Source organism: Talpa occidentalis, unplaced genomic scaffold, assembly GCF_014898055.3.
Source record: "Talpa occidentalis isolate TD23 unplaced genomic scaffold, MPIMG_talOcc4v2.1 talOcc4.6, whole genome shotgun sequence".
Taxonomy (NCBI): Eukaryota; Metazoa; Chordata; class Mammalia; order Eulipotyphla; family Talpidae; genus Talpa; species Talpa occidentalis.
Genome location: NW_023604972.1, coordinates 3,256,305 through 3,281,262, shown reverse-complemented (window position 1 = coordinate 3,281,262; position 24,958 = coordinate 3,256,305). Strand labels below are relative to the sequence as shown.

General features: G+C 49.6%; 1 protein-coding gene across 1 annotated transcript in view; it reads left to right on the top strand.

The window, feature by feature from the left end:
- The window catches only part of CLNK (cytokine dependent hematopoietic cell linker), a 79,168-nt gene extending 55,644 nt beyond the window's left edge, over nucleotides 1-23,524 (top strand). Inside the window, exons 8-18 of the mRNA XM_037530543.1 lie at nucleotides 430-455; nucleotides 596-615; nucleotides 1,295-1,405; nucleotides 3,269-3,296; nucleotides 4,649-4,667; nucleotides 6,659-6,740; nucleotides 9,249-9,289; nucleotides 13,560-13,693; nucleotides 13,850-13,930; nucleotides 15,065-15,220; nucleotides 23,378-23,524. Coding sequence (XP_037386440.1) covers nucleotides 430-455; nucleotides 596-615; nucleotides 1,295-1,405; nucleotides 3,269-3,296; nucleotides 4,649-4,667; nucleotides 6,659-6,740; nucleotides 9,249-9,289; nucleotides 13,560-13,693; nucleotides 13,850-13,930; nucleotides 15,065-15,220; nucleotides 23,378-23,524 — 845 coding nt within the window. The remainder of the gene's footprint in view (nucleotides 1-429; nucleotides 456-595; nucleotides 616-1,294; nucleotides 1,406-3,268; nucleotides 3,297-4,648; nucleotides 4,668-6,658; nucleotides 6,741-9,248; nucleotides 9,290-13,559; nucleotides 13,694-13,849; nucleotides 13,931-15,064; nucleotides 15,221-23,377) is intronic.
- The last annotated feature ends 1,434 nt before the right edge of the window (nucleotides 23,525-24,958 follow it).

The following is a 24,958-nucleotide window of genomic DNA, read 5'->3' as shown; positions in this document are numbered from 1 at the left end:
TTCAGGCTCTCCCAGGGCTGGGTGATCTCGAGCCACTGCCCTTCCTGTTCGTCCTCAGTTCTGTCATCCCTAAAACACAGAGCATCTGTGTCTTCAGCACCCTAACATCCAGAAACCCCGGTGCTGCTGCTTCCCTGGGGACATGTGGGTAAAGAGCAGGGGGAACTGCCTGGAGGAGAGGGCCTGGGGCACAACCCCTGTCTGCCGCTTGCTGTCTCCTGTCCTGTCTCCATTTACTGTGAGGGTGGGGGAGGCACAAGGGCAGGCGAGTGAGACGCCATCGCTGGAGAGTCAGCAGGGTGGGGCCTGCGCTCTCCACAGCTGCTCGTGGCCATCATCAGGGGATATTCCAACAGTTTCCCTCTGGGCCTGTGGCGCAGCAGCTGGCCAGCTCCCCATAACTTACCTGGGCTCCCTCTTCTGTTTCAGGGGACGCACCCACAAAGGGAAGCAAGGTAAGAGGCCGGAACCGCGCTGCGAGCAGCTGAGGAAGCGCAGGGGCTGGAGGCTGGGTCGGATCTGTAGTTTTTAGTTGTAAATCAAAAGCAGTGGCGCAGAGCAGAACCTCTAACTCCTGACTCTCTCCACCTTGCAGACGCCTTTACCCCCTCCCCGGTGAGAGGCTGCGCGGGACAGCGCGGGCGGAACTGGACAGTGACTCTGGCCCTGAAACAGTGTGGTTGGGGTCAGCGGGAGAGGTGCAGGCCGACCTGGGGCGGGTGCGGGGAGCACAGGCCCAAGGGGGTAAGCAGCCTGCTCCCCCAGTTATGGCTTCACAAACACGGGGGTCAATGGTCAATCAGGAAAACTTGGGAGCAAAATGAAAGGCCGCGGACCCGCCCCAAACGCACGCAGGTGAGGCGCCCGAGGCTCCTGTGGAGTGACCCTTCGCGTGGCCCTGTGGGAAGCGCGGGCTGGAGGCCGCCGCCGGCGGCGCGGCCCACCCAGTGCGGGACACAGAGCAAACAGGAGACCAGCTGGACGAGACGGACGAACCTTTGGACTCTCAGATGAAGCAGCAGCTCCCAGAGGAAGGGGCAGGGGCAATGGGGGAAGGCGACGCTACAGGGAAGGACGGAATGGACCCCTGGGTGACCTTAGTGTCATGGAGACGTGAGTGGGGTCTCGGGGTGCACACTGAGGCTTCTGTAACGTTACCATGTGGTGTCACCTCAATTAAGCACAAGTGTGACTTTCCGGCCACTCCCCGCCTGGTGGGCAGGGAGCCGCCCAAGCTGGCACCTCCGACCCGAAGCTGGGGGGTCCCCTGTGACCAGCCTCTGACTCTCCGCAGGCCTCCCGTCACCCTTCCAAAGAAGTACCAGCCCCTGCCCCCCGAGCCGGAGAGCTGCAGGCCCTCCTGTCCTCTGAGACACACCTTCCCGGAAGCCCAGGGGAGGGCCAGGTGAGAGCGGGTCTCCCGCGTGGGGGGCGCGGCCTGGGGCGCAAGCAAGGACAGGCTCCTCCATGGGGGGCGCAGCCTGGGGCACAGGCAAGGACAGGCAGCAGTGGCGGAGCAGGAGACAGTCTCAGAAACCTGCAGGGCGGCTTCTTTTTCCTAGGGACCACGGCTGTTTTGACATAAAGCGAGAGCGGGACAGTGGCTCGCTGGAGGCCGTCGTCAGTAAAGAAAATGTGAATTCAGACTGTAGCGGGGACACTATGTAAAAAACATAAGGGGGTCCCTGAATAAGCAGGGGCTTGGCTCCCAGCTGGGGCCCTGCAGGCGGTCAGAGGGCCATGACCGAGGACCGGTCACGTTCTCTTGGCGATCGGCCCCCTGGCCTCTCCCTCGCCAGGCCAGCGCCGGGCTCTGGGGGTGGATCTGGCTCCGGACAGGCGCTGTGGTTCCTGCCTGCGGTCACCGCAGGGCAAGGGGCCAGTAGCCTGACCACGGGGGTCGGGGGGGGGGGTCACCCTGGACAGCAAGGCCTCTGCTTGGTGCTGCGGCCCTGCAGGTCAGGTCTCCGCCAGCCCTGCTTTCTCTGTGTTGAGCTAAGTCTTGGCCTCACAAAACAATCGCTGGATGGAAGCTCTGCAGTCTAGAGAAATGCCATTTGGATGATTCATTGACACTCAGAACTAGAAGAGAACTGGCTGTTTGGGGAAGGTGGGCGGGAATTCTCAGCCCTGTATGTGCCACTGTTACAGAGCCCACTGTTGACATGTTTTTCTCAGCTCTTTTTAAAACATTCAGAACACTGAGATCAGCCTCCATTTGCCCCCAGGTAACTCACACCAAGGGTATTTGTTCCTTATCTTCTTCCTGGCCCCACTAAAAGGGCTAGGCAGGGAGCAGATATCTTATCTCTGATGGACAACATAGGCGGGACCTCAGCTGCCTCCTCCCTGAAGACCCAGACCAGGATGGAGCCTCTGACAGGGAACCACCTTTCTGGAAGCAGATGGAGCTTTATAGCGACACCAACAGCCTCCCACTGAGACTGGGGCCTCGGCCTTAACGAATCTCTTGACATTTCTTCGTCCCTGCCTTTTCACCACCAGACAGATGTGCATGTCACCCCCGCTGCCCCCCATACCTGCCGGTCTTCTCCCATATTGCCCGCACAGCGCCCACCCAACACCAGCATTGCCATTTTCCCTCTAGCTCCCGCAGCCGCCATCTGGAGGAAGCCCGGGTGGGCACACTGCAGGTGTGCACGTGAGACTTAGCAGGTTAACGGGCTTGTCCGCAGAAGCAGGCGTGGGGGTACTTGCGAGACCGTCCAGTTTTATCCAAGAGTCCCAGCGCTATCAGATTCCACGCTCAATTATTGCCTGATGGTTCAGCGTTGGGGCCTTTTTGCCGTCCCCTTTTGTTATCAGCATCCTCTCTCTCACACATGCCTTCAGGGACCCCACCAGCCCTGACGGCTCATGAGAACACCCTTCACACTCCCTCCAAGCACAGCGCTGGGCGCTCACACGTCAAGGCAGCAGCAGCAGGTGTGGCGGAGCCCATGAAACTGAGCACAGAGCAAAGGTCCAGGGCGGTGACGTTATTCAAATCCTCCTAAAATGAGAAGCCAGTTTATTCATGCCTTCCTGCCACCGCCTTTTATATTGGCTCGTAACCTCTTTTGCTTATAAAATTATGAGAAAAATAACCTGCCTTTGTTTTATAGGACAGTGATAAACGCCACAGTGGACCACAGACTATTAATTTGGCCATGAAAACGTAGCCAAGGGTTTTTAAGAGCGCAGGATGATTTTATCTCCATAATTATGAACTATATTTTATGTAACGCTGTATTTCTTTGCCTTGCAGACAGATAAACCTAAAGAACTTAAGTGAGGTAAGTAGCAATTTCGTCCTTGGAAACAAAGGAGGGGATTTTTGTGTGTGAGTGTCCCTGGTGGGGAAGATACTGTTTGCTTCAAAGCCTTTATCTCACTTAGTCACCACCATGGCCATGCTCCCAGCGTGTGATAATTCTTATTTTAAGGATGAGGAAATGAGAGCAAAGCTAGATCCAGGTTCTGAACCAAGATCCTCCTTTGCCACCAGGCTTAGCATTCACTGCTAGCATAGGTGCCTGCCCACCTCTGCCGGGAGAGGGGTCTCCAGCAGCGGCACCCAAATATCCGTAGGGAAAACATCTAGGTTTTAATCTCAGAAAGTTGGTGGACCCCACAAAGCCCTCCAGAGAGTGCTTCTGTTCTCCAGGCTAAGAAGCTCTGGCGTGGTGATCTCGAGGCCCTCCCCACTGACACGACGGTAAAGCAGGCTGCAGAAAGGTCTTTGCAGCCAGGCTAACCCTCTAGGAAACTCTGCAGCTCTGTCAGTTCTTCAAGAGCAGAGCTGGGCGCAGGGATGCAAGTCCAGTGAGTAATTAGAGTCTCATAATGAAGGATGTTCAGGAATCCAACCACTAAAGAAAGAGAAGGGCAATCTTTGGGAAGATAAATAAATGGCTGCATCTGATCAGAATCATGTGAATATTTTTCCTGTCCATTCTGTAAAATAAGTTTCAGAACAGGTATAAAGAAAGGAAATTAATCCTTAGACCTAAACAAAGCTCTGGGAATATTTTATGGCATCTCTTCCAATCCTTCTTTCTACACACACATCAACACACGCACCTGCGTGCAAAAGGTCATGAGCCTGACTGTTAGTGTGAACTTTCTGTGTAACAACACCTACACGCGTGTTTGCAATCCTGTCCCATACTCCACATGAGAACTTATAAAGTCGTCTTAATATTCCCAGTGAGTGAGTCCAGCGCCAGAACTAGTTTCTGGTTTGCACGGAGATGCTGCCAGTGTTCCAACAGGGGAAGTCATGATGTACTTGACACCTTCGCACAAGCACTTCATCCACGTTGCAGAGTTTTGGATTATTGGGTTGGGGATGAGGACTTCTAAGTCCCTTTGTGGCTGTGGTTAAACTGCTTTCCAAGAGTCAGAGCAATTCACAATCACGTCAGCAGGCTTGTACTTGCCGGATACATCACACACAAAAACATAAAATGGGGGAGTTTCAGTCTTTTGGAAAATGATTTGTAGATGTTTTAAAAAAATCTATCCTAACAAAATGTTGCCCAAACTCCACTAACCAGTTACTCCCAAAACACACATATAAGGTAAAATTCTCAATCACCAAGTCATTCAACAATATATGTACATCTATATTTTTTATTCCGTGCAGGTCCTTGGAGCAGAGAAAGGTAAACTCTTTATATTTGTTTTCTTACACTAACACCATTAGATTAAATTCCATTTTCATTAGTGATAGTCATTTTTTTCTTAACTGACTGAGTCAGAGCCTGGGCTGTAAGGACAAGAGTGTGTGTGCTTGACGCTGTGACCCAGGTGGACCCAGGACCTCATAGTTGATTCAGGGTCCTCTAATCTAAGTGGGGGGAATTAAGCTGGGGGTGGGCGAGAGTCCCCTGCAGCCACAGGCTGACCAGGCAGCACGCTGTCACCAGGCCCCCTCGGGAGGATGTAGCTGGCCGGGTGGTACAGACATGGCCTGGTCTCCCCAGCTGCGATGTCACCCTCATACACGCGAGGCCTCCCCCGCTGCACTCAGAGACGAGCACACGGCTGGGGGTCACTGTGGAAGCTTGTGACTATGCACCAGCCCGTAACATGCCCACCTTTGCAGCCAGGATAACCCTACAGAAAGGGTCACCTTGCACTTAGGAAGACGAACACCATCCGCAGCCAAGGCACATTGACAAGGGCCCTTTGTCAGGGCTCTGGAGGCCCCAACACCACTCACGGTGTGACCTTGACCAGGTTGCATTTTCTCTGAGTCTCAGGCCAGCTGGTCTTCAGAGTGAGGACACTGCCGAGCAGGCCTGCCCAAGCTGATGGATTCCCAAGAGCCCCAGATGGAGGAGCGGAGCAATTTAAATCATTTTAAAGCCTAACGCAGAGTGTCCTTCTGCACGTTAGAGTTCAACCAGAATGCTCAGGTGTTGCCACACTGGCCTCAGGGTGTTGACAGCGACTGACCTTGGCAGTGCATGAGGGCCAGGTGCTCCAGGCGGCTGTGGGAGGCATGAAGTGACTTTACGGCCATGGGATTAGTGGGCCCGTCACCGCCTCCTATCACATTTCCAGTAATTGCCATCCTGTCATCAGAGGTGTCCACTCTGCGGGCAACCTTCAGAGCACAGAGCAGCGGCCAGAATGAAGACACGTCGCTGTCGATATGCTTCCTTAATTTTATCACTTAGACTCACAACTGGAGAGTGTTTTATGGGATTTCATATCCAGGAGTTATTACCTACCCTTGGTGATTCTGGGCAGCTGGTTAAAGGCGCTCCGTGATGAAGAGGAAATAAAAGGCGGTGACCCCAGTGGCATGTGTAATGACCACATGGTCCAGCTCGTGTGGTTGGCAGGACTTCTCAAAACCCGAACACCAGAGGGAAAAACTGAGAAAATGCATGCCTGGTAGGAACTGCTGGTCGACCTCAGGACCCAGAGTCTCTCTTAGGCCTGATCACAGGAGGGGTATGAAAATCTGGGTGCATGAGCCTGCACTAAGCACCCCATGCCCCGGCTCACCCAGCACAGCATTAAGGTTCAACTTTCCTGTTTCTTGTAAGTTTTCAGAAATGCACAACTCATCTGCCTCCACTTCTGGTTCTTCAGGGAGAGGGTCTTGGTCTCAAGCTCAGGCACCCCTCCTCACGTCTTGCACACTGACTCCCCCTCTCATGAGCTCTCAGTTCAGCTGTCCTGTCACAAATGACCTCAGTGGTCATGCAGGTCTCGTGGTCACTTCCTGCCCCAAAGCAGCACTTTATTTTCCTCGCCTTGCGTACACTGTCTGAAGTTTTCTCACTGGTCTGCCTGTCTGCTTATTTCCTCTTTCTTCTGCTAGAATGCAAGGACCATCTCTATCTTGTTTTCCATCATATCTCCAGATTCTAGCAGGACACCTGTCCCACAGAGGTGTGTGATAAACACTGGTGAAATTGCATGACTGATGCATGAAGCTAAAAGCCTCTTAGCAAATCTTACAGCCCTGGAGAGGGTGCTCTCCAGGACCAAGGGGAGTAACTGCTTCCACGGAGCACCGACAGCCCACTTCCAATAATCAGAGATTGCTTGGGTGGAATTCTAGAGTCCCAGCAGTTTCTAATGGCCTTACTCATTTTTCTTTTGCAACCTGATCAAATAATGTGTCTCCTTTGTGCAGTTCCTCCTCGCCAGGGGAAACCTGAGTCGTCTTGCCTGTCGCAGAACCAAAATACTCAAGCGGTGCCTGTTGCAATTACCAGGTAAGGAGCCAGGTAAGAAGCCAGGAGCCCCTTGTAGGGGCCCCGCTGGGGAGCAGGCCACATGTTGTTTAGATAATGTGCCAAGGGTCCCTGGGAAACCAAAAATCTTTGACCTTTGTGCATGAAGCTCAATGGTGAGACCCGAGCTTCTCAGCTGGGGCTGCGGCTAGCACATGGGCCTCCCTGCACCTGGTGATTGGCCATCAGGGAAGCTTGGGGGATGTGCAGACTTGAATATAAACCAGACAGGATTCATTGGAATGACTGCTGGTCAGTCTTGGAAGTTGTCCCTCTCTACCACCTCTCAGCTGATGACCACATGGAAACCCAGTTACTCTGGAGTGGTTCTGTCTAGGTGGCTGGCGCGGAAAATGCAGGCTCTGGTTAAATTGCTGCCTGACCAGGTCACTGTGATGTCTGCATCCCAACTGAATCATCCGGGAAGCTCAGGCTCAGGTCCGTGACACATTGCGGGGGTTGGTAGCTTGGGGGTGGCTTCCTTGAAACAAAATCTGGAGCCTCCACTAAGTGCTGGGCAGCCCCACCTGGCCATGGCTCCAGGCTCAGTCCATGCCCCTCGCTCCCTCGCCCCCCGCACCCTCTCAGCGGATCATCTAGGACCTTTGCACATCTGTCGGGCGTCCCTAAACCTCTTTTGACCCACTACCCTGCTTAGCTCCACAACCCACGGCAGCTCGTCTTGGGGAGCTGACAGGCATCTTGAGCTCATGATGTCAGAAACTGAACTCCTGGTTTCTACTTTCACCCCCAAACCAACACTACCCTCCTACAGACGTTCTCACTGTCCTAACAAATAAGCCCTCCTCCCTCCACTGTTCCTGTCCCATCCATTCCCAACTCCCAAAACTCTACCTCCAACACACATCTCGAATCCATTCATTGCTCCATATTTTCTGAGCTCACATAAACCAGACACCACCAGCTCTTGCCTGGGCTGTTCCAATAGCCATTGACTTTCATCTCCATCTGCTTTTCACCTCTATGCCCTCCTTTCCAGTCAGAAGGATCTAAGTTCTGCTCTCTTGACGAATAAGTCATGCTTTCTTGCCTCTGAGCCTTTGCACATGCTGTTCCCTCCGCTGGAACACACCCTCACGCCTTCCCCACCCCCTGTTCATCTGTCAGTGTCGGACCAGTTACCATGTCTCCCAGGAGGTCTTTCCTGAGATCCAGAGCAACGGTATGTGGGCAAGTGACCTTCTGCCAGCACAGGGTCTGCTGCAGCCCGTCTGCAAGGCATTTACCCCATATTGGGACTGTGATCCAATTCTCTTTCCTCCCTAAATTCGGCTGCTATAGGGCACGGGCATGCCTTATTCATTTGCTATTCCCCAAACCTGCCCCCTCCTGCTACACACACAACATGTTTGTAAAATGTAAGAACTACCTGACTATCGTAGTTAGTTTGTTGGTGGAGGTTTCTATTTTTATAAACGCTGTACTTGAGAATACCCACATTCTTTCAATATTTTCTAAAAATCCTGAAAAATTAAAGCAGAAAAATTTTGCTATTGATGGTTTTCCCAGACATGCAATAAAATCGCACCCCAGCTCCAAGTTAAGGAGACTGGTTCTAGCAGCCAGCGTCTCTGGTGTCACCGGGAGCGGGTGATAGCACACGTGGTGGTTAAATGATCCCCAGCATCTCACACTACAAAGCAAGTACTCACTGAGGCGGCATAGATACTAAACTACACAGCAAGCCTTAAGACCCCAGGTTTCCATGGAGATGACAATACTAGCTGATTCCATCAGTGCTAGAAGTGGACCCAGAGGTTGTAGTGAATAGCGTTGTCCCTGGCAGAGCTGGTTCTGTGTAATTAGGTTTAAACTGCAGTAGCACCTAAAGCCTATAATGACAGGGCCGACCACACCACCGAATGAACCAGAAAATTAGAGCCAAGTGTTAAGTAAAGCTCAGCATTAAGTGACATGCAAACAAGCCAGTCATGAACAGCTGGTGACATTATCATGACGGCCAGAAAGGCAGGTGCTTTTCTGGCTGGCTTTGATTATATTTATGAAAATCTCTTTTCATGATGGATTTACTTATAATCAACCACAGAGTTTTCTCACCAAGCTCACACTTCAGGAAGGAATAAAATGACTTCTCTCCCCCCTCCCTTCCTTGCTGACTCTCCTCCCATGGGGGACAGTCTCTGCGGACCATGAGCCCTGACCAGCCACCCACCAGTCTCTACAGTGACAGTGGTCACGAGGCAAGTCTAAGCTGGTGGCTTCCATGGGTGAAGAATCAGGATGTCTGCTCAGGGAAGGAATTCTAGGGGCCAGGTTTGTCCACCTTGAGAACAAGGAGAAAGAACAAACCTCTCCCTCATGACACTTCACACGATTCCTCTAGTGCACCCACTAAAATCTTAGGTGCTTTGCACGTGTGACCTTAGCTGTTACCATGGCCTTGCCTTTGGGTGGCATTTTACCTGGAACGGGAAACACTAACATCCTTCAATTCCACATTTCCTGTAGCTCTTCATTCCTGACGAGCAACGACAGCGCCCAGAAGTGGGGTAAAAGAACCTTAGGTGAGCATCATAATGACACAGGTAAGTCACCCCATGACCGTGTTCCTGCTCTGTGATCCAGCTCTCAAGGCCCCCAGAGTGGCTGAGCTGGTATGTCCAGACGTGACCAGGCCACTTTCATCAGTTGAGAGCATGTTGTTACATTAATGTAGCAGCCCCAGCCCTGGCGGGAACAGGATGCTGAGAGCAGGAGAGGGGATGGACAGGGGAGAGCATGGCCCCAGGGACTTCGAGGACAGTTCGTACATAAATAAAACTATGCTCCACCAAGCACTCGGTTTTTTGTACCCAAAATCGGCTTGGCTGTAAGAATACAGAAGAGAGACACCCCGCCCTCTGCTGACCTGTGCTTAAGCACCTGGGAGGCACCTCCAACTTACTGAAAAGATGTTCTTTGCTAGGGTAAAAGTCTTCCTCTGGATCACCAGTGCGCGCCACAGAAAGTAGCCACAACCCCAGGACTCTCTGAGCTCTTCTGCCAGGGTCGCCCCGGAGCTTCTAAGTGTTCGCTCAAGCGCCCCCAGAGAGGACGCGGGACCCTCATGGAGGGCCATGGGGCTGCTTCCATCCATCACCACCCTTGCCAGTGAGAGGGGGGTCTGGGTGAGGCCTGGCGCATCCCAAGAGTGCACTGACCCCTTGATGAACAGACTTGGCCTAGTGATGCGCTAAGCGATTGCAGCTAAGCCATCAGCAGTGTAAGCGGATGGATTTTGGGACCAAAAGTAAATAGTTTGCTTTGTGGGAAGAGGATCCTAAATGGCTTGGTTCTGCTTGAAAGCAGTGCCCCCACTGCTCTCTAAGTTTGTGAGTGTGGCTGGTGTCTTTCTTTTTTGCTTTTTGCTTTGAGTGCTCAGTAATATCTTCTTTTTCTGTGTGCGTTTGGTAAATACACCTTCAGAGCTATGACTCCTGTAAAATTATTTTTTAAATTGTATGTAAGAGTAAATTAAAATTGTCTGGTAAGTTACATAAGGACGTGTACGGATACCTGCTTAAAGACACTGCTCTTAGAGCAGCCGGGGAAAGGTGGAGGGCTGTGTTTCTCCCACCACCTTAGCAGCAGCATTTACTGGGCGACTGGGAAGGATCAGGCATTGTGCTAAGACCTCTTCATACTGAGGAATTATAAAATATTAGTAATTGATGATATCCATGTGATCTCACTGCCAATATCTTTGTTCTTAGACTGCCCTGTGGCAAATTTTATTTTTTTAAAGATTTATTTATTTATGCATACAAGAGCTGGGGTGCAGGCCAGAGGTGTGGGGGGTGAGAGGATTCCCCAGAGACAGAGTGGGGAGCAGAACAGGCAGATCCACTGAAATACACTGCTAAGGGGAGCAGCGGGCAGGACAGGAGAGGTCTGCCGTGCCATGTGGGTAGCTGCCTGGCTGGCCGGGGATCAAACTCATGCTGCAGAGGCTGGGGACAGCTTCATAGGTTGTGTCTTAACCCCTTGAGCCACCTTGGAGTCCTATGGCAAATTTTATTAGCACTACACAGACACTTCCCTGGTGGTCCTCCACTGCTCTGCCAATCTCTTCATGCTCGCTCCTCCACCTCCAGGTAGGAGAGTTTAGTTTCATGGAGACCCCCTGAAGCCCACGTGCAATGTTTCACATCCCGAAAATTTCTCAAACATTAGCTGCCGTTATTTTAGAACAAAATCAATTAACTACTTGTAGTGCTTTAGAGACTCACATTATCTGCTCATTATCGACTCATTTATTCATTAAACAAAGATCCCACCAAAACTTCAGGGGAAAATTTGGGGGTTTTGTTGTGTTTTATGTAACTCACTTTCTGAATAGACTTACATATGCAAACTGCTGTTTCCAAATGCTTCTGTTCAAGTAGGACTATTTTAATATTCAAGCAAGGCACGAAGGGTTGAAATATAATAAATCCGTTGCTGCAATATCATGAAAAATTCATAATTGCTGAACACTGGTTATTCGTGCTGTACAAACTAAGTCAGAGGGAGTGCTGAGGAAGGTTAGTTTCGCCTCCCAAGCATGGTCTACTCTTTCCATCCACTTTGAGTAGTTGCGGCCATTTCAGTGATAAGTCTCTATGTGTTGCTTCACTACAATTTAAAGTTTTGAAACCATTTTTTGTAGTCGCCGTGACTCTTTCAGCTTTCCTTAGGCCAGGATTCACCTGGTACAGTCCCCACCCTCTCACTCATGGTTTGTGGGTGTCTTTATACCCAGCACATGCCTGCAACATTCACACTGGAATCTGCATCTGAGTTTTAATGCTACGTGTACACTTTAGTATTCATTATGATTTACTCTACTTTTTCAATAAAAACATACTTGAATTTTTAAAATATGTGCTTCATACCCTCTTCCCAAATAATGGAAAAGATCTAGAAGCTTCTATTCTAACCATATAGATCAGCAATCTGTTGGAAAATTAAGCTCTTTAACTTACAACATAACATTTTATTTATTTTTAATTTTTTTTTTTTTTTGTGGGACCCTCGCCGGCGGCCAGGGAACGAACCGGCAGAGGCTGCGGCGCTCCACCGCTGCGCCACCAGGGAGGCCCTACAACATAACATTTTAAAGGAGAGATGTCTTTGACATTCTTCCGGTTTTCAAGGTCACAAACTGGTGGATGGAGTCAGCTTGCTGTGACGAATGTATTTAAATTTCAGTGATTGGGCAGTTGTCAGATAACAGGCGACTTCTGTTTTGAATCACGAAATTCCCCCAACAGGCACCCTCAGCTTCCGCATGAAGAGTGAGAGCTAGAACATCAAACTAGAACTTTCAATGTTTGGGAAGCCATTTTTGTTCTTTTCAGTAAACTTAAGGAGAAACTTGGCTTTGGAAGACCAGTAGCTGGACAAATATGCATCTAACCTAAATGTTATGGCAACCAGCATGTAAACATTGCCTAATGTTTCGTTTAGTAGTGAGCCTTCTAAAATGCAGTGTCAAAAGCATCCATTTTTTCAAAGTTCTGGTTAAGTTACCAGGCAGGAGTGTAACTGGCCTATTCCTAGGCTGGATTAAGGTGAGATGGCTTAGAATTCTGCCTTCACACTAACACCCCCGGCCACCGTAGATGGTAGTATTGTCCAGAACTTATGCCCATATCGTTTTGATGCCCTCAAGCCTCTGTTATTTTTTTATGTAATTAATCCTTGCTTAAAATTGCCAACATATTACAACCTCTTTCTTTAGCATTCTTTCTAAGACCTCATTCCCGTGGTCTTAATTTCCTGAAACTCTTTTTAGTGTTTTCTGGAATGGCTTGCGGTGGAAGTGTGTTTCTTTCATTGAAGTGTCCAGAGAAAATGCCACATCAAACTCCACACAGGACAGTATCTTAAACCTTGGGTGACATGTGAAATCACACTGTTTCTACTGTTAGGTTTTTTTTGTTTTTTTTTTTGCTCTTTAGAATCTCTCTTACCCATGAAAGATTCCATAGCACCCTACCTGGGTGCCTTGGAAAATAATGATTCACAGACCTGAGCAGAACTTGCCAGTGTTTATGGACTTTATTATATAATATTTTAAAAATCTCATTTGCAAGTAAGACCACCTACCTCGGTAAAAAAGTCAAACGTTGGGATTTTGGTCTAGCAGCAACTACAATTTTTTCCAAATTTCTATTTGCATTTAAAAAGCTCATTTTATAATTGGCAACAAATACTGCCAGTTGTTTTCCACGAAGTGACAAACTCGATTTTGTTCTTTTTAAATAAAACATCTAGCAAATGTCCAAGTCTGAGTAACCACAGTTTGCCAGTTGTTTTCTCAGGTTAAAAAAAAAAAAAAAAACGGTATTTCATGAAAACAGAAAGTTCTTTCCAGTTAAGAAAAATGGCGTTTCCTGAGTTGGGAAAGAGCCTGACTTGTTTAAGAAACTGAACCATTTTTGTTAGGACCAGAACAGGGCAATGGGGGATGAGAGATGGGTAGAGAAATAAGAAGAGAAAGATTATCTAGGGCTTTATTGGCAGAAATAAAATGTTAGGATTTGTTCCCAGGGAAACCGTGGGAGAATTTACCCAGATGCCCTGGAGAGAATGGAGAGGAGCAAAGGCTGGAGCAAGAACACAATGGCAGGGCAGGGTGAGGGGTGCTGGCCTGGAGTGAGTGGAAGGTGTGGGGGGAACCCCCAAAAGGTGCCACAGACACGGGGAGGAGAAGCAGATCTCGGCTCCTGTTGGAGGAAGGAAATCTGAGACAGGAACAAAGCAGCTTCAAATGTGACCTGAATGAACTCTCCCCAGATCATCAAGAAACCATGCGGTTCCATTCTCCGCAGAGATGTCCTTCCCCAGCCAGCCACGACTACCACAACAATTTGTTGTGCTATAAAAACACAAGCTGGAGAAGACCTTCCCCGGCAAGATCTGAGGACAAGGTAGGAAGCCTCTGGGCACCATCTTTCTAGATGAATTAGCAGCTCCACTCTAAGACTGTGATTTCACATGGATGGGGCAAAAGTAAAGTTTAATTAATGACCCCATTAATGACACTTCTCTTTCACCCTAAAATATGCATCATTTAGCCTGGACAGTGGGATGTGCCCCACAATGAGTGGTACATTGGAGAATACAGCCGCCAGGCAGTGGAAGAGGCGCTGATGAAGGAGAACAAGGTGAGCCCCCCAGCGTTCTCGCTGTTCTGGAATCATCTCTGGTTACATAGAGTAGTGTGCTCCACAGAGAGGACTATAAAGCGACCATCTAGTTTATCCGATATTTAGATTCTCTGTGAAGGGGAAGTGTCAGCACAGCACATGGACCTGGGTCTGTAGCTCCCACCCCAGCCTTCCCATCACACATACCATCATCTGGCAACGCGCAAGCGCAGTGGCAGCTGGCTCAGTGTATTTCACCACATAAGGAAGGTGCTGCCATCTCAGAACTCAGCCGGCAGGTGTGAGGTGCAGGGGTTGGCACCATTTCCTAGCCTTCTACAGCCCCCTTGCATCCTCAGCTCTCCTGCAGGGACAGCCGGCAAGCCTCCGGCCACCACACATGTTGACCTGAACGCTCCCTCGCCATGCTGGGCTCCTGTACTCTGAAGCTTTGGGGTTTCCCTGTGTCCCTCCATACAGCCTCCTAAGCACCTTTCACGCCTCCTTGTCCTCACCCTGCACTTGCTGCACCTCGGCCCAGGCTCCTCGGCTTCTCCCCATGCTCCCAGGCCCCACCTTCCTGCTGCTCCCTCCCTCCCTCCTACAGCCTCTCCACTCACCTTCACAGCTTGATTGCATAAAATCCTCCCCCTGGATGGACACTGCCCACACAGAGCCCCCACTTATTGTGCTAAGTTCCCCTTCCTCGGGCAGCGTGCTGTGGCCCCCACTCTCTCTGGAGTGACCTGCGCATCAGGCAGAACAGGGAGCGTGCAAACATGGCTGCCTGCTGGGGAAGGGGTCCTCCTCCGGGAGACTAGAAGCCTTTGGGAGATGCTGGCTTGACTGGAGCCAGGGGCAGAGGATGGGAGGGTGGGAGGTGAAACCACAGACAGCTGAGCAGTGACCATGGACCTTTCATTGAGGTTGCAGGCAGCTCCCTGGGAACAGCAGGGGGGTGGAGATTTGCAACTGGGTGTGACTTGCATACTGCCCAGCAAATAACGAGAACCCTTCTGCAGACTGACGCCAATTGCCTACGGCCTCTGCTCGGGAAGCCGTTCTGCAGTGTGGGAACCTCCCAGGCAGGAGTCTCTGCAGAGGAGGGGCCACAGGCAAGCCAGGAAGGTCATTGTTCTTCCCTTTCTTCAGGATGGCACTTTCTTGGTCCGAGATTGTTCCACCAAATCCAGAGCAGAGCCCTACGTTCTGGTGGTGTTTTATGGGAACAAAGTCTACAACGTGAAGATCCGCTTCCTTGAGAAGAACCAGCAGTTTGCCCTGGGGACAGGACTCAGGGGAGATGAGGTGGGTACCACGCGGTGGCTTCCCTTTTCCAGGCTAGAGACAGTACAGGAGAGGAAACGGCGCCACCCGGGTGGTGGGAAATGGACTCTGCTCCTTCAGCCCCTGCTGCCGACATGCCCACCCCGTCTGACAAGGTCGGCTGGCAGGACCAGCAGCCGGGCCCTACCATGCCAGACACCCACTGCCCCGCCGTGCCTGGTAAGGAAAACCCATTCCACAGGACACCTGTAAATTCCCCTCCCGGGAACCATGCTCAGGCTACATTTCTTCCCACCCCAGCACTGAACTCCCACCAGGGGCACATCTGATGGCATCAGTAGGGTTGGGAACTGTAGGTCTGCATTTCTACTGAATGTCATCACCACATCAGCTGTACATCAGTGTGCCTGCCCTCAGTGCAGCTGTGCTGACAGGAGAATCAGAGAGTGGTTTGAACGGGTTTCAGCTGGTTTGAACTGGTCCAAACCAGTTTCAACCATTCTGAGCCGGTCAGAATCAGCGTTAGTTGGTTTCAGTAACAGTATTTTGTTGGTTTCATTTTCAGTTGGTGTGAACAAATTAGAAACAGATCAGCCATTTCAGACAGCCAGAACTGGTTTTTGTAGTCAGAACCGGTTTCAGATAGTTTGAGCAGGTAGGAAACGGTTTGAGCCAGTCAGAACCATTTTAACCGGTCAGAAACAGTTACCGCCAGTTTCAGCCATTTTAAGCCAGTCAGTTGGTTTCCATTTCCGTTAATGTGAACAAGTCAGAACCAGATTCAGCCAATTTCAGCCAGTCAACTGGCTGATACCAGCTCAAACCGGTTCAAACCAACTGAAACCTGTTCCAACCAGACTGATTCTCATTGGCTAAAACCAGTTCTGACTGGATAAAACTGGTTCTGACTGGATAACACCAGCTGAGACCAGTTCTGACTCTATAAAACCAACTGGCACCATGTAGGGGCAAGAATGGACACAGTGCAGGTTTCCTGATCCAGCAGACCGGGTAAAGAAGGAGTCAGAATCCTTAGCGGCTTTTTGCAGGTCTTTTTATTGGGGTTCACCAGGCATATGGCAGGCAGGGGTGCTGGGGGGCCAGGAGGCTGGCAGGCCTCCCAGCCCCCAGCAGGTCTTCACTCTGTGGGCTCTCCAGCCTTCTCTCAGCTTCTGCTTCTCTTGCTTCTCGCTCGGCTTCTGCTACTTCTTTCTCGGCTTCTTGGCTTCTGCTGGCGTCCCCGTGACACCGCCCTTAAAAGCACAGTCTTAGCCCAGGTGAATCCCATCTACCTAGGCCCACACCCTACTCCAGGTGCCCGCCATCAGGCATGCATTCAGGACCTCAAGGATCCATCATCTATCCTGATGGCGGGAGGGCAGAAAAACCTGACATTTTTCCTTACCCTACACACTGGTTCCAGCCAGATGAGACCAGTTCCAACCAGCTGAAACCAGTTCAAACTGGTTCCAACCAGATGAAACCAGCCAAGACTGGTTCTGACTGGATATGACTGGATAAGATAAACATCTTTCAGCCATTTTGAGCAAATCAGAGCCAGTGTCAGTTGGTTTCAGTTACAGTGTTTTCACTTGGTTTCTAGTTTCAGTTGGTGTGAAAGTCAGACAGATTCAGCCATTTTCAGCCAGTCTGAACTGGTTTTGCCCATCAGAACTGTATTCAGACAGTTTACAATAGTTGGAACTGTTTTCAGCAGGTTTGGACTGATTTGGCAGGTTTGACCCAGTTTGCAGCCTACTTGAACCAGTCGGAACAGGTTTCAACTGGCTTGGACCGGTCAGAACAGGTTTCAGCTGGCTCTGAACCAGTCAGAACCTGTCTCAGCAGGCCTGAACCAGTTTCCACTGGCTTGGACCAGTCTCTGCCGGCTTGGACCTGTCTCCACTGCCTTGAGCCAGTCAGAACCAGTTTCAGTCAGTTTGAACTGGTCAAAACCAGTCTCAACCAGCTTGGACCAATCGTTTTCAGCTGGCTGGAACCTCTTTGAAACAATTGAAACCAGTTTCAGCTGGTTTGAACTGATTGGAATAAGTCAAAACTGCTATTAGCTGGTTTGAATTAGTCAGAGCCAGTGTCAGTTGGTTTCATTTTCAATTGATGTGAACAATTCAGAACCTGTTTCAGCCATTTTCAGCCACTTGGAACTGGTTTTTGCCTGACAGTTTATTCAGACAGTTTGAGATGGTCAGAAACCAGTTTCAGCTGGATTGAACCTGTTTGAATTGGTCAGAACCATTTTTAGCTGGTTTGAACTGGTCGGAACCAGTTTCTGCTATTTTTAAAATATATTCAACCAGTTTGACATGGTCAGAACCGGTTTCAGCTGGCTGAAACTGGTTTCATCTTGTCTGAAGCAGTCAGAACTAGTTTCATTCACTTTCAGCTGGTTTCAGTGTAAATCAGTCCAAAATGGTTTTAGCTGGTCTGAGCCTCTTGGACCCAGCGTCAGTTGGTTTCATTTTCAGTTGGTTTACACAAGTCAGAGCTAGTTTCAACCGTTTTCAGCCAGTTGAAATTGGTTTTTCCCGTCAGAACTGGTTTCAGATGGTCTAACTGGATAACAGCAGCTGAAAACTGGTTCTGACTGGATATGACTGCATAAAACTGGTTCTTAAGACTGATTCTGACTAGATAAAACAGGTTAAAACCAGTTCTATCTGGTTCTGGCTGGATAAAACCAGTTCTTACTGGATAAGACTGGGTTTTACTGGATAAGACTGGATAAAACTGGTTCTGACTGGATAAAACCATACTGGATAAAACTGGTTCCAGTGGTTTGGTTCTGACTGGATAAAACTGGTTCTGACTGTATAAAACCGGTTCCAGTGGATAAGATGCAATAAAACCAGTTCTGACTGCTTCAAAATGGCTGAAACCTGAAAACGGTTGAATCTGGGTCTGACTTGTTCACACCAACTGACATTGAAACCAACTGAAAACACTGTAACTGAAACTAACTGACACTGACTTCAACACTGCCTCCAACTGGTTCAAAATGGCTGAAGTGGTTCTGACTGGTTCAAATAACTAAAACCAACTGAAATTGAAACCAACTAACACTGGTTCCAACCTGCTCAAACTTGCTGAAATCAGTTCTGACCAGCTAAAACCAGTTGCATCCAGTTCAAACCAGCTCCAACTGGCCAAAACCAGTTCTGACTGGTTCTAACCAACTGAAACTAGTTCTGACTGGCAAAAACCGGCTCTGACTGGCTGAAAATGGCTGAATCTGGTACTGACTTGTTCACATCAACTGAAACGGAGACCAGTAACTAAGAACAACGTAAACTGAAACCAACTAACACTACTTCCAATGGTCTCAAACCAGTTAAAATCAGTTCCAACCAATTCAAACTGGTTCTGACCAGCTGAAACTGGTTCCAACTGGATAAAACTGGTTTCTGACTGGCTCAAACTCTCTGAAACCAGTTCCGACCAGCAAAAACGTTCACAAACAGTTGTGTAATTCATCAAAGAGAAAGGAGTGAGGATGCTGATTTTCACCAACTGTGTTCCTGCCAGACCTGGTAGACCTGCATCAGCTCATGTTAACTCCTCAGTCCTTCTTTGATGTATGATCACCCCTGTCTTGGATGAGGAAAGTAGGGCTCAGAAAATCAAGTCAATAGCTAGCAACTCATAGGTGGCAAGTGGAGGGCAGTGAGAAGCAGAGAGCAAAGGAGGAAGGAAGCCAGCCTCAAGGTCCAGGTTCTACGGATCAAGTGTGTGAGCTCAGACCTGTCACCTTATTGCTCTGGCTTTAGTTTCCTCTAAGGTTTTCAAGTCTAAGCTTCTAGAACTTGTTGAGTTCCACTTAGCATCACCCATCTCACAAAACTTCTCATTAAACAGCAACAAAAAAAATTCCATGTATTTTAAATTCTTGGGATTAAGATTCCTTCTCCTTAGAGATTGTAGAAAATGGAAACCAACCATGTTGGCCAAGGGGGACACTTTGAAATTTATTCTCACATTTGATCTACCCCCCAACCCCCCCTCCCAACTCTGGGAAGGACCCAGCAGTCATGCCCCATGGGCAGTGAGGAAGTTATGAGACTGGGGAGCAAAAGTTTTCTTCCCCAAGTGCTGTGCTTGGGTCCGCTGATGGCAGAGGAGAAGGGGCCTGTGGTAATGTCCTAAGGGCTTCCTGGCATCCCTCCTTCACTGATGCCTCAGCAGGTGAACAGGTGAGGGACTCAAATGCCTGTTTAAGAAGACTCTTTGGGGGCTATGCCAGAATTTTCTCCTCCCATGCATCCCCCAGGCAGGATCCTTTCTCATGTATTTATTTAACACTGTATTTTTGCATGGTGTTATTTACGTTATGTAACACACTTGCATTGTGTGTTTATTTAACTTGTCTTCCCCATGCACAGGCGCGAGTGTACACTTAGCCATCAGTTACCAGCTCGATGGATTTGATCCCCAAGTTCGCCCCATGAGTGAGGTGCTGCCCATTTCTTCATTTAGCAGAGGGTGAAACAGAGGCACAGAGAAGTTAAGTCACTGGACTAATACTTGGCAAAGCTGGAAATTGTCAGGATGCAAAGGAAGTCATGCCCCACCCTTCTGGGTTCTCAGTCACTGAATGAGCATCGGATGGGTTAGACAGGGAAATATTGTTATAGGGCAGCCCCGATATTGACCGGGTTCCTGGCTATGGGTCCTCACCCGTGCACTTAAAAGGGACTTATGAATACTCCACTACAGACATCCTTTATCCCCCTAACAATATCAATTCAATAACGTGTGTGGAGAATTTGCGTGGTTGTGTTATAGGACAGGGAGAGGGGCAGCCCAAACCCCGCAAACCTGCCTATTCTAAATGGGTTCTGCCATCCGCCGCATCAACACAAAACATAGGAGACTTTAATGGGAAGGAACTTTAATAAAACTAGGAAACAATACAGGAAAGGCAAAGAGTCTAGTTTCTAAATGAAGCACCCAAAGTTACCCGTCCCCTCGTGGGTAAAAGTCCATCCAAATGGGATTGGTCCAGAACAAGGCCCCAAAGCCTGCCACAAGTCTAAAGCATCTTCCAGTGGGGACCCACAGAAAAGGGTCACAAACAACCGGACAAGCCCGGAAGGAAAAGAGCAAAATCAACATCAAGATAAAAGCTGCCATTGTCACCTCCCCACGGGTCTCACCCACATCTGTGTCACCCAGTCCACGACCAAAAGACAAGCACAGTTTCTTCACGTGTCTCTAGGCTCCGTGTGCCTCCTCCAGGTCTCCTGGCTCCATCCTGCTTCCTTCCTCAGTCTCTTCTTGCAGCTTCTTCTCTTGCTGCTCAGCTCCACCTCCCTTGGGTGGGGCAGGGAACCTCCCCCTTTCCTGGGGACCACCCTGTTGCAGTTGTACCTTCTAAAGAGTAGTGGAGCAGACCCAGGATGTCTGTGCAGTGTTTAGAGTCCTGGGCCATGGGGGGGCTAGGAGGCGGGGAGCGGGGGAAGCACTTCATTTGACAGACAATATGGGGGTGACCTCATCCTCAGAGTAAAGATGAGATACTCAGAGCAAATGTTCCCTGATAACCCCATACCCGGATGAGACCCCCCCACAACTACATTCTTGTAGGTCATAAAGGCGGGGCGGGGGGGGGCAGCAATGGCTTCACAGATTAGGAAAAGGGCAAAGGACTCAGAAAAGGAGAAAAACTTCTCTTAAATCTCCAGGGTCCTCCCTGCTCTCACCCCAAACAATGCTTTCTTTACATTATGGGATAGACCTCTGAGCCTTCTGGGCCTGTAGTTCCCACCCCAAGGTGTCAGAGGCTTACTGTGGGCACCTGAAAAAGCCTATCTGACCCTTTTGGAAAGAAGAACCCCAGAGATTCGGGGTAGTCTGCAAAAACACTCATTTGTGCACAGTCTCAGAAAGCATCATGACCCAAGGCGGTCAGTCCAGGCCCACTGGAAATCAGCCCAAGTGTTGGTTGAAGGACAGTGAACAATGATGGAGTTTCTTCCTGAGCTTCAGGCACTGCGTGAGGCATCTAGGTCCACAGGTGGTTCTTCCTGCCTTCCTGAGGCTCTTCAGGAAGGTGTGAGACTTCTGCCTGCCCTCAGTTCTCTGGAGGCTTTCACAGTGGGAGCCCTTTGTCTTTCTGAGGAAGAATCTGCAACTTCAAAAGCAGATAGCAGAGTTGTTATGGCAAGACTCTGCTACAGGCAAGCCAGCTACTCCCATTTTGTTTGACTCTGCACAGAAAAAAAATAATGAGAAATAGGGTTTTCAAGGATATTTTTGACTTGTGTGGCTGCGATGACCTTGCAAACTTTAGAATTTAACCACACGTACAATGCAGGGACACCGATTTTAAGGGAATCGTTCTGATTGTAAGATGAAGTGATGGAAATAAAACCAGGCCACACAGAGGCAGGTGCTTTGTAAGTATGGGTAGTCATCTTAGGTGGTATGTTCATAAGACCTATCTGACCACCCCCAACCCCCCGCCATAGGCCAGCAATAGCTCACACTGGGGTCCAGTGTGGCAGATGAGGCCCATGGGGCAACCCACATAAGCTGCAGAGACCCAGCCTGGGAAGGCCTGCTTTGCCGCTGATCAGGAATCGGGGTCAAAGCACTAGCCATGTGGCAAGAAATTCAGGTCTGAATTCAAATTTAGCTGCTGTAGCAAATTGTTACAAACTTGATGGTTTAAAATAACAGAAATATACTCTCTGCGAATTCTAGAGGCTAAAAACCCCAAATGAAGGTGTCCTCATGTTATAGGACAGCCCCAATATTGAACGGGTTGCCTGGCTGTGGGTCCTCACCCGTGCGCTTAAAAGGGACTTATGAATACTCCACTACAGGCACACACAAAAGGTTCATAAAAGGTTTATTTACAAGGGAAAAGGAAATAAGGAAAATGTACAACTCAGGGAGAAAATAGGAAAATAAAGTCTTTCATGCGTCCTACCCGATCCGCCGACCTGGAAACCCAAAGTCACTCTCAGAGCTGGCCGGACGCTGCGAGCTGGCGGGGAGCCAAAATGGGGGACTCCCCCAAAGCCCATGTGTCTGGCTTTATACCAACCTGGCTGCTTAACCCTCCCTCAGGTCCCAGCCACCTTCCCTTGGGTGGGGATGGGATTTGGAGTTCCCAGTGTCTTTGGCTTTGGCCTGGGGTGGGGGTGGAGTCCACAAAGCCTATATGGAATTAGCTTTAGGACAGCCTTTGCCCCCTAACACTCAGGACACAGAGGGCGGGTTGTTGAAACTCTTCTCAATTATCTCCCCATCTCCCCTTTCCAGGACTCACAATTCCTATCTCACAATTCCTATCTCAACGCCTGTCTTTGTTTATGCTTCTTCCTCTGCTTTTAATATACAGAAACCTCCCCCAGCCGTCCCGCATGTGCCTATAGCATGTCTGCATCTGAAAATAAGGACTTCCTGATTCCCATAAAACTGAAATAATCTAACTTTCCATTAAACTGCCACAGCCCTTCATTGCAGAGCGACGGGCAACCACTCGGTTATTGCACAAGCAGCCCGGGAAGGAAGTGCAGCTGGCTGAGAGCTGCAGCAGCCGTGGCCCTGGGCCATAGGCCTCCCGTCTTTATGACCTGCTAGATGCAAACGTTTAATGCAAACATTTACACACTAGCTTCTTTCTGGTTGTGCTAGAATCCCTGAGAACGAGAGGTGGGGCGGGCGGGGAGGAAGGGTGTGCACTGCAGGCTTCTCTGCCAGCTTACCAGAGAGTGGCAGCCTCAACTTCTTCACTTGGGCTTGGCAGCGGGTGGGGACAAGGGGCGGCGCCATGCTGGATTCCCGCAGCTGCCTGCTGTGGACTGAGCTGTTGAATCGCTCTCGGGTCCGCTGAAGTTTGGGGTCACCCCAGAGTGGACCTGCTGGCCTGAATGGTGGGCACCTGCAGAGGCGAGATTTCCAAAGTCTCTGAAGAGCTCGCTTTGGGCCCCCAGGCGCCTAGATTCCCCTGTGCCCTTGTCATCTTATCATGCATCCGTCCCAGACTTGTTTGCCACATCCTTTAAAAGAAATCACTTTCTGACTCACCTTTGCAATCTAATTTTAAATGAGTTCGCCCTTCCCCAAGTAAGGCGAGGCATCTTAAGCCTCCACTGTCGTGGACAGACACAGCCGCTGCCTAAGTTGCCATTAAATTCCTGTTCTGTGTTTCAGAAGTTCAACTCGGTGGAGGACATCATCGAACACTACAAGTATTTTCCCATCATACTGATTGATGGCAAAGACAAAAGCGGGGTCCGCAGGCAGCAGTGCTACCTGGCCCGGCCCCTCCCGCTCGGCCGGCTCCGCCCTGCGTGGTAGCCGACTGCTCTGTGGCTTCCAGGGGTGGCTCCTTCACCTCCCCAGAGAAGAAGAACATTCTGTAATGGACACTGGAAAATCGATGATGGTTTTCAAAACTCAAAACCTAGAAGAAGCATTTAAGAAACAAAAACTTGCTCTTTGAAGACGTCTTCTGAAGAGAGAAAGGTCAACGCGGCCCTTCTGCTCCGGTGACTCCAGCAGCGAAGCGCAGGAGTCGGCTAAGGCCCGTCTCCACCCTTGTGGGCCTGGTGTGGGCTCACAGCTCACCCTGTCTCCACGGAGCCCTGTGCTAAAGGTGGTGGTGAATGTTAACTCTTTCCTTCGTAATCCTGGAAATTCAATGCTAAGGCAGGCCCGTGAGTAACACTTTTAAAACAGAGGCCAGGAAAGCGTTTATGGTGGTGGGAAGTGCCACAGGGCCAAGTGCCCACGTGCTCTCTTTAGGTTTAAACCAAATGGAATTAGCAAATTCATAGTACAGGGTGAAGCTTGAGTCTGAATGAAAACACACAATTTTGTTTTTTCATGCCGACTGCAGACTTCCATTCAAGAGGAAAGCAGCCCTGCCCTCAGTGCCATGCTCAATGGCAACTGCTGGCAGACCCTCTCAAGGCCAGCAGTTTTCATTGATCCCTGTTTCCTAAGATGAGAGACAGAGGCCCAAAGATCTTACTCAATATATTGGCTTACTGAGCTTACTCAAGATAAGAAGCCCAGATTTGTATCCATTTTGTTTGGCCCTATCCAAGCTCATCTTCCCAGATGAATTCTCTTCCCTTAGACTTTTACACTCACGTTGGAAAGGCAAATGAGAGAAACACAGTTTGAAAATACAAATTTACCCCTCTTAAAATATATAAATAAGGAAACTCTGGTAGTGGGGTAATTTTTTTTTTTTTTTTAAAGAGAGAATTCTGGTCTAAATTAATGGTGACTATGACTTTCATGCTGGCAAAGCCTCCATGTGAAATACACGTTGGTACCAGTGGCTGCCCATGGAATTGCAGATTTAACGCACTGGTAAGACCCAAAGCTCATCCACAGAGCCCTGCGCAGCTGACATGCCCTCTGCCCTCACACCATGCGTGAGAAGTTAGGTCTGGAGCGTCTGAAGGAGAAGCTGCTTATAAAGGCAAAACCCTAGATACCCAGTTGAGCCTCCTCAAGTGCAAATGTACAGCATGACTTATGAACCACGATGCAAGAACGTTTAAACTGGAGCTTGGCTACGAGGAGCAGATCACTCAGAGCTGAAGGCATTATGGCTGCTGGTCACTCCCAGCTGGCCTCCAGCAAGCCCATGTCAGCGTGGAAGCAGACTCAGCGGGCGGGCTGGTGAATGGGAAGAGTTTGGCCCCCACCCTAAAGGGCTATTGGGAGATGACTGAGAACTTTGATTGGCTGGGGCAGTGCTGCTCAAGGCTGCTCTCA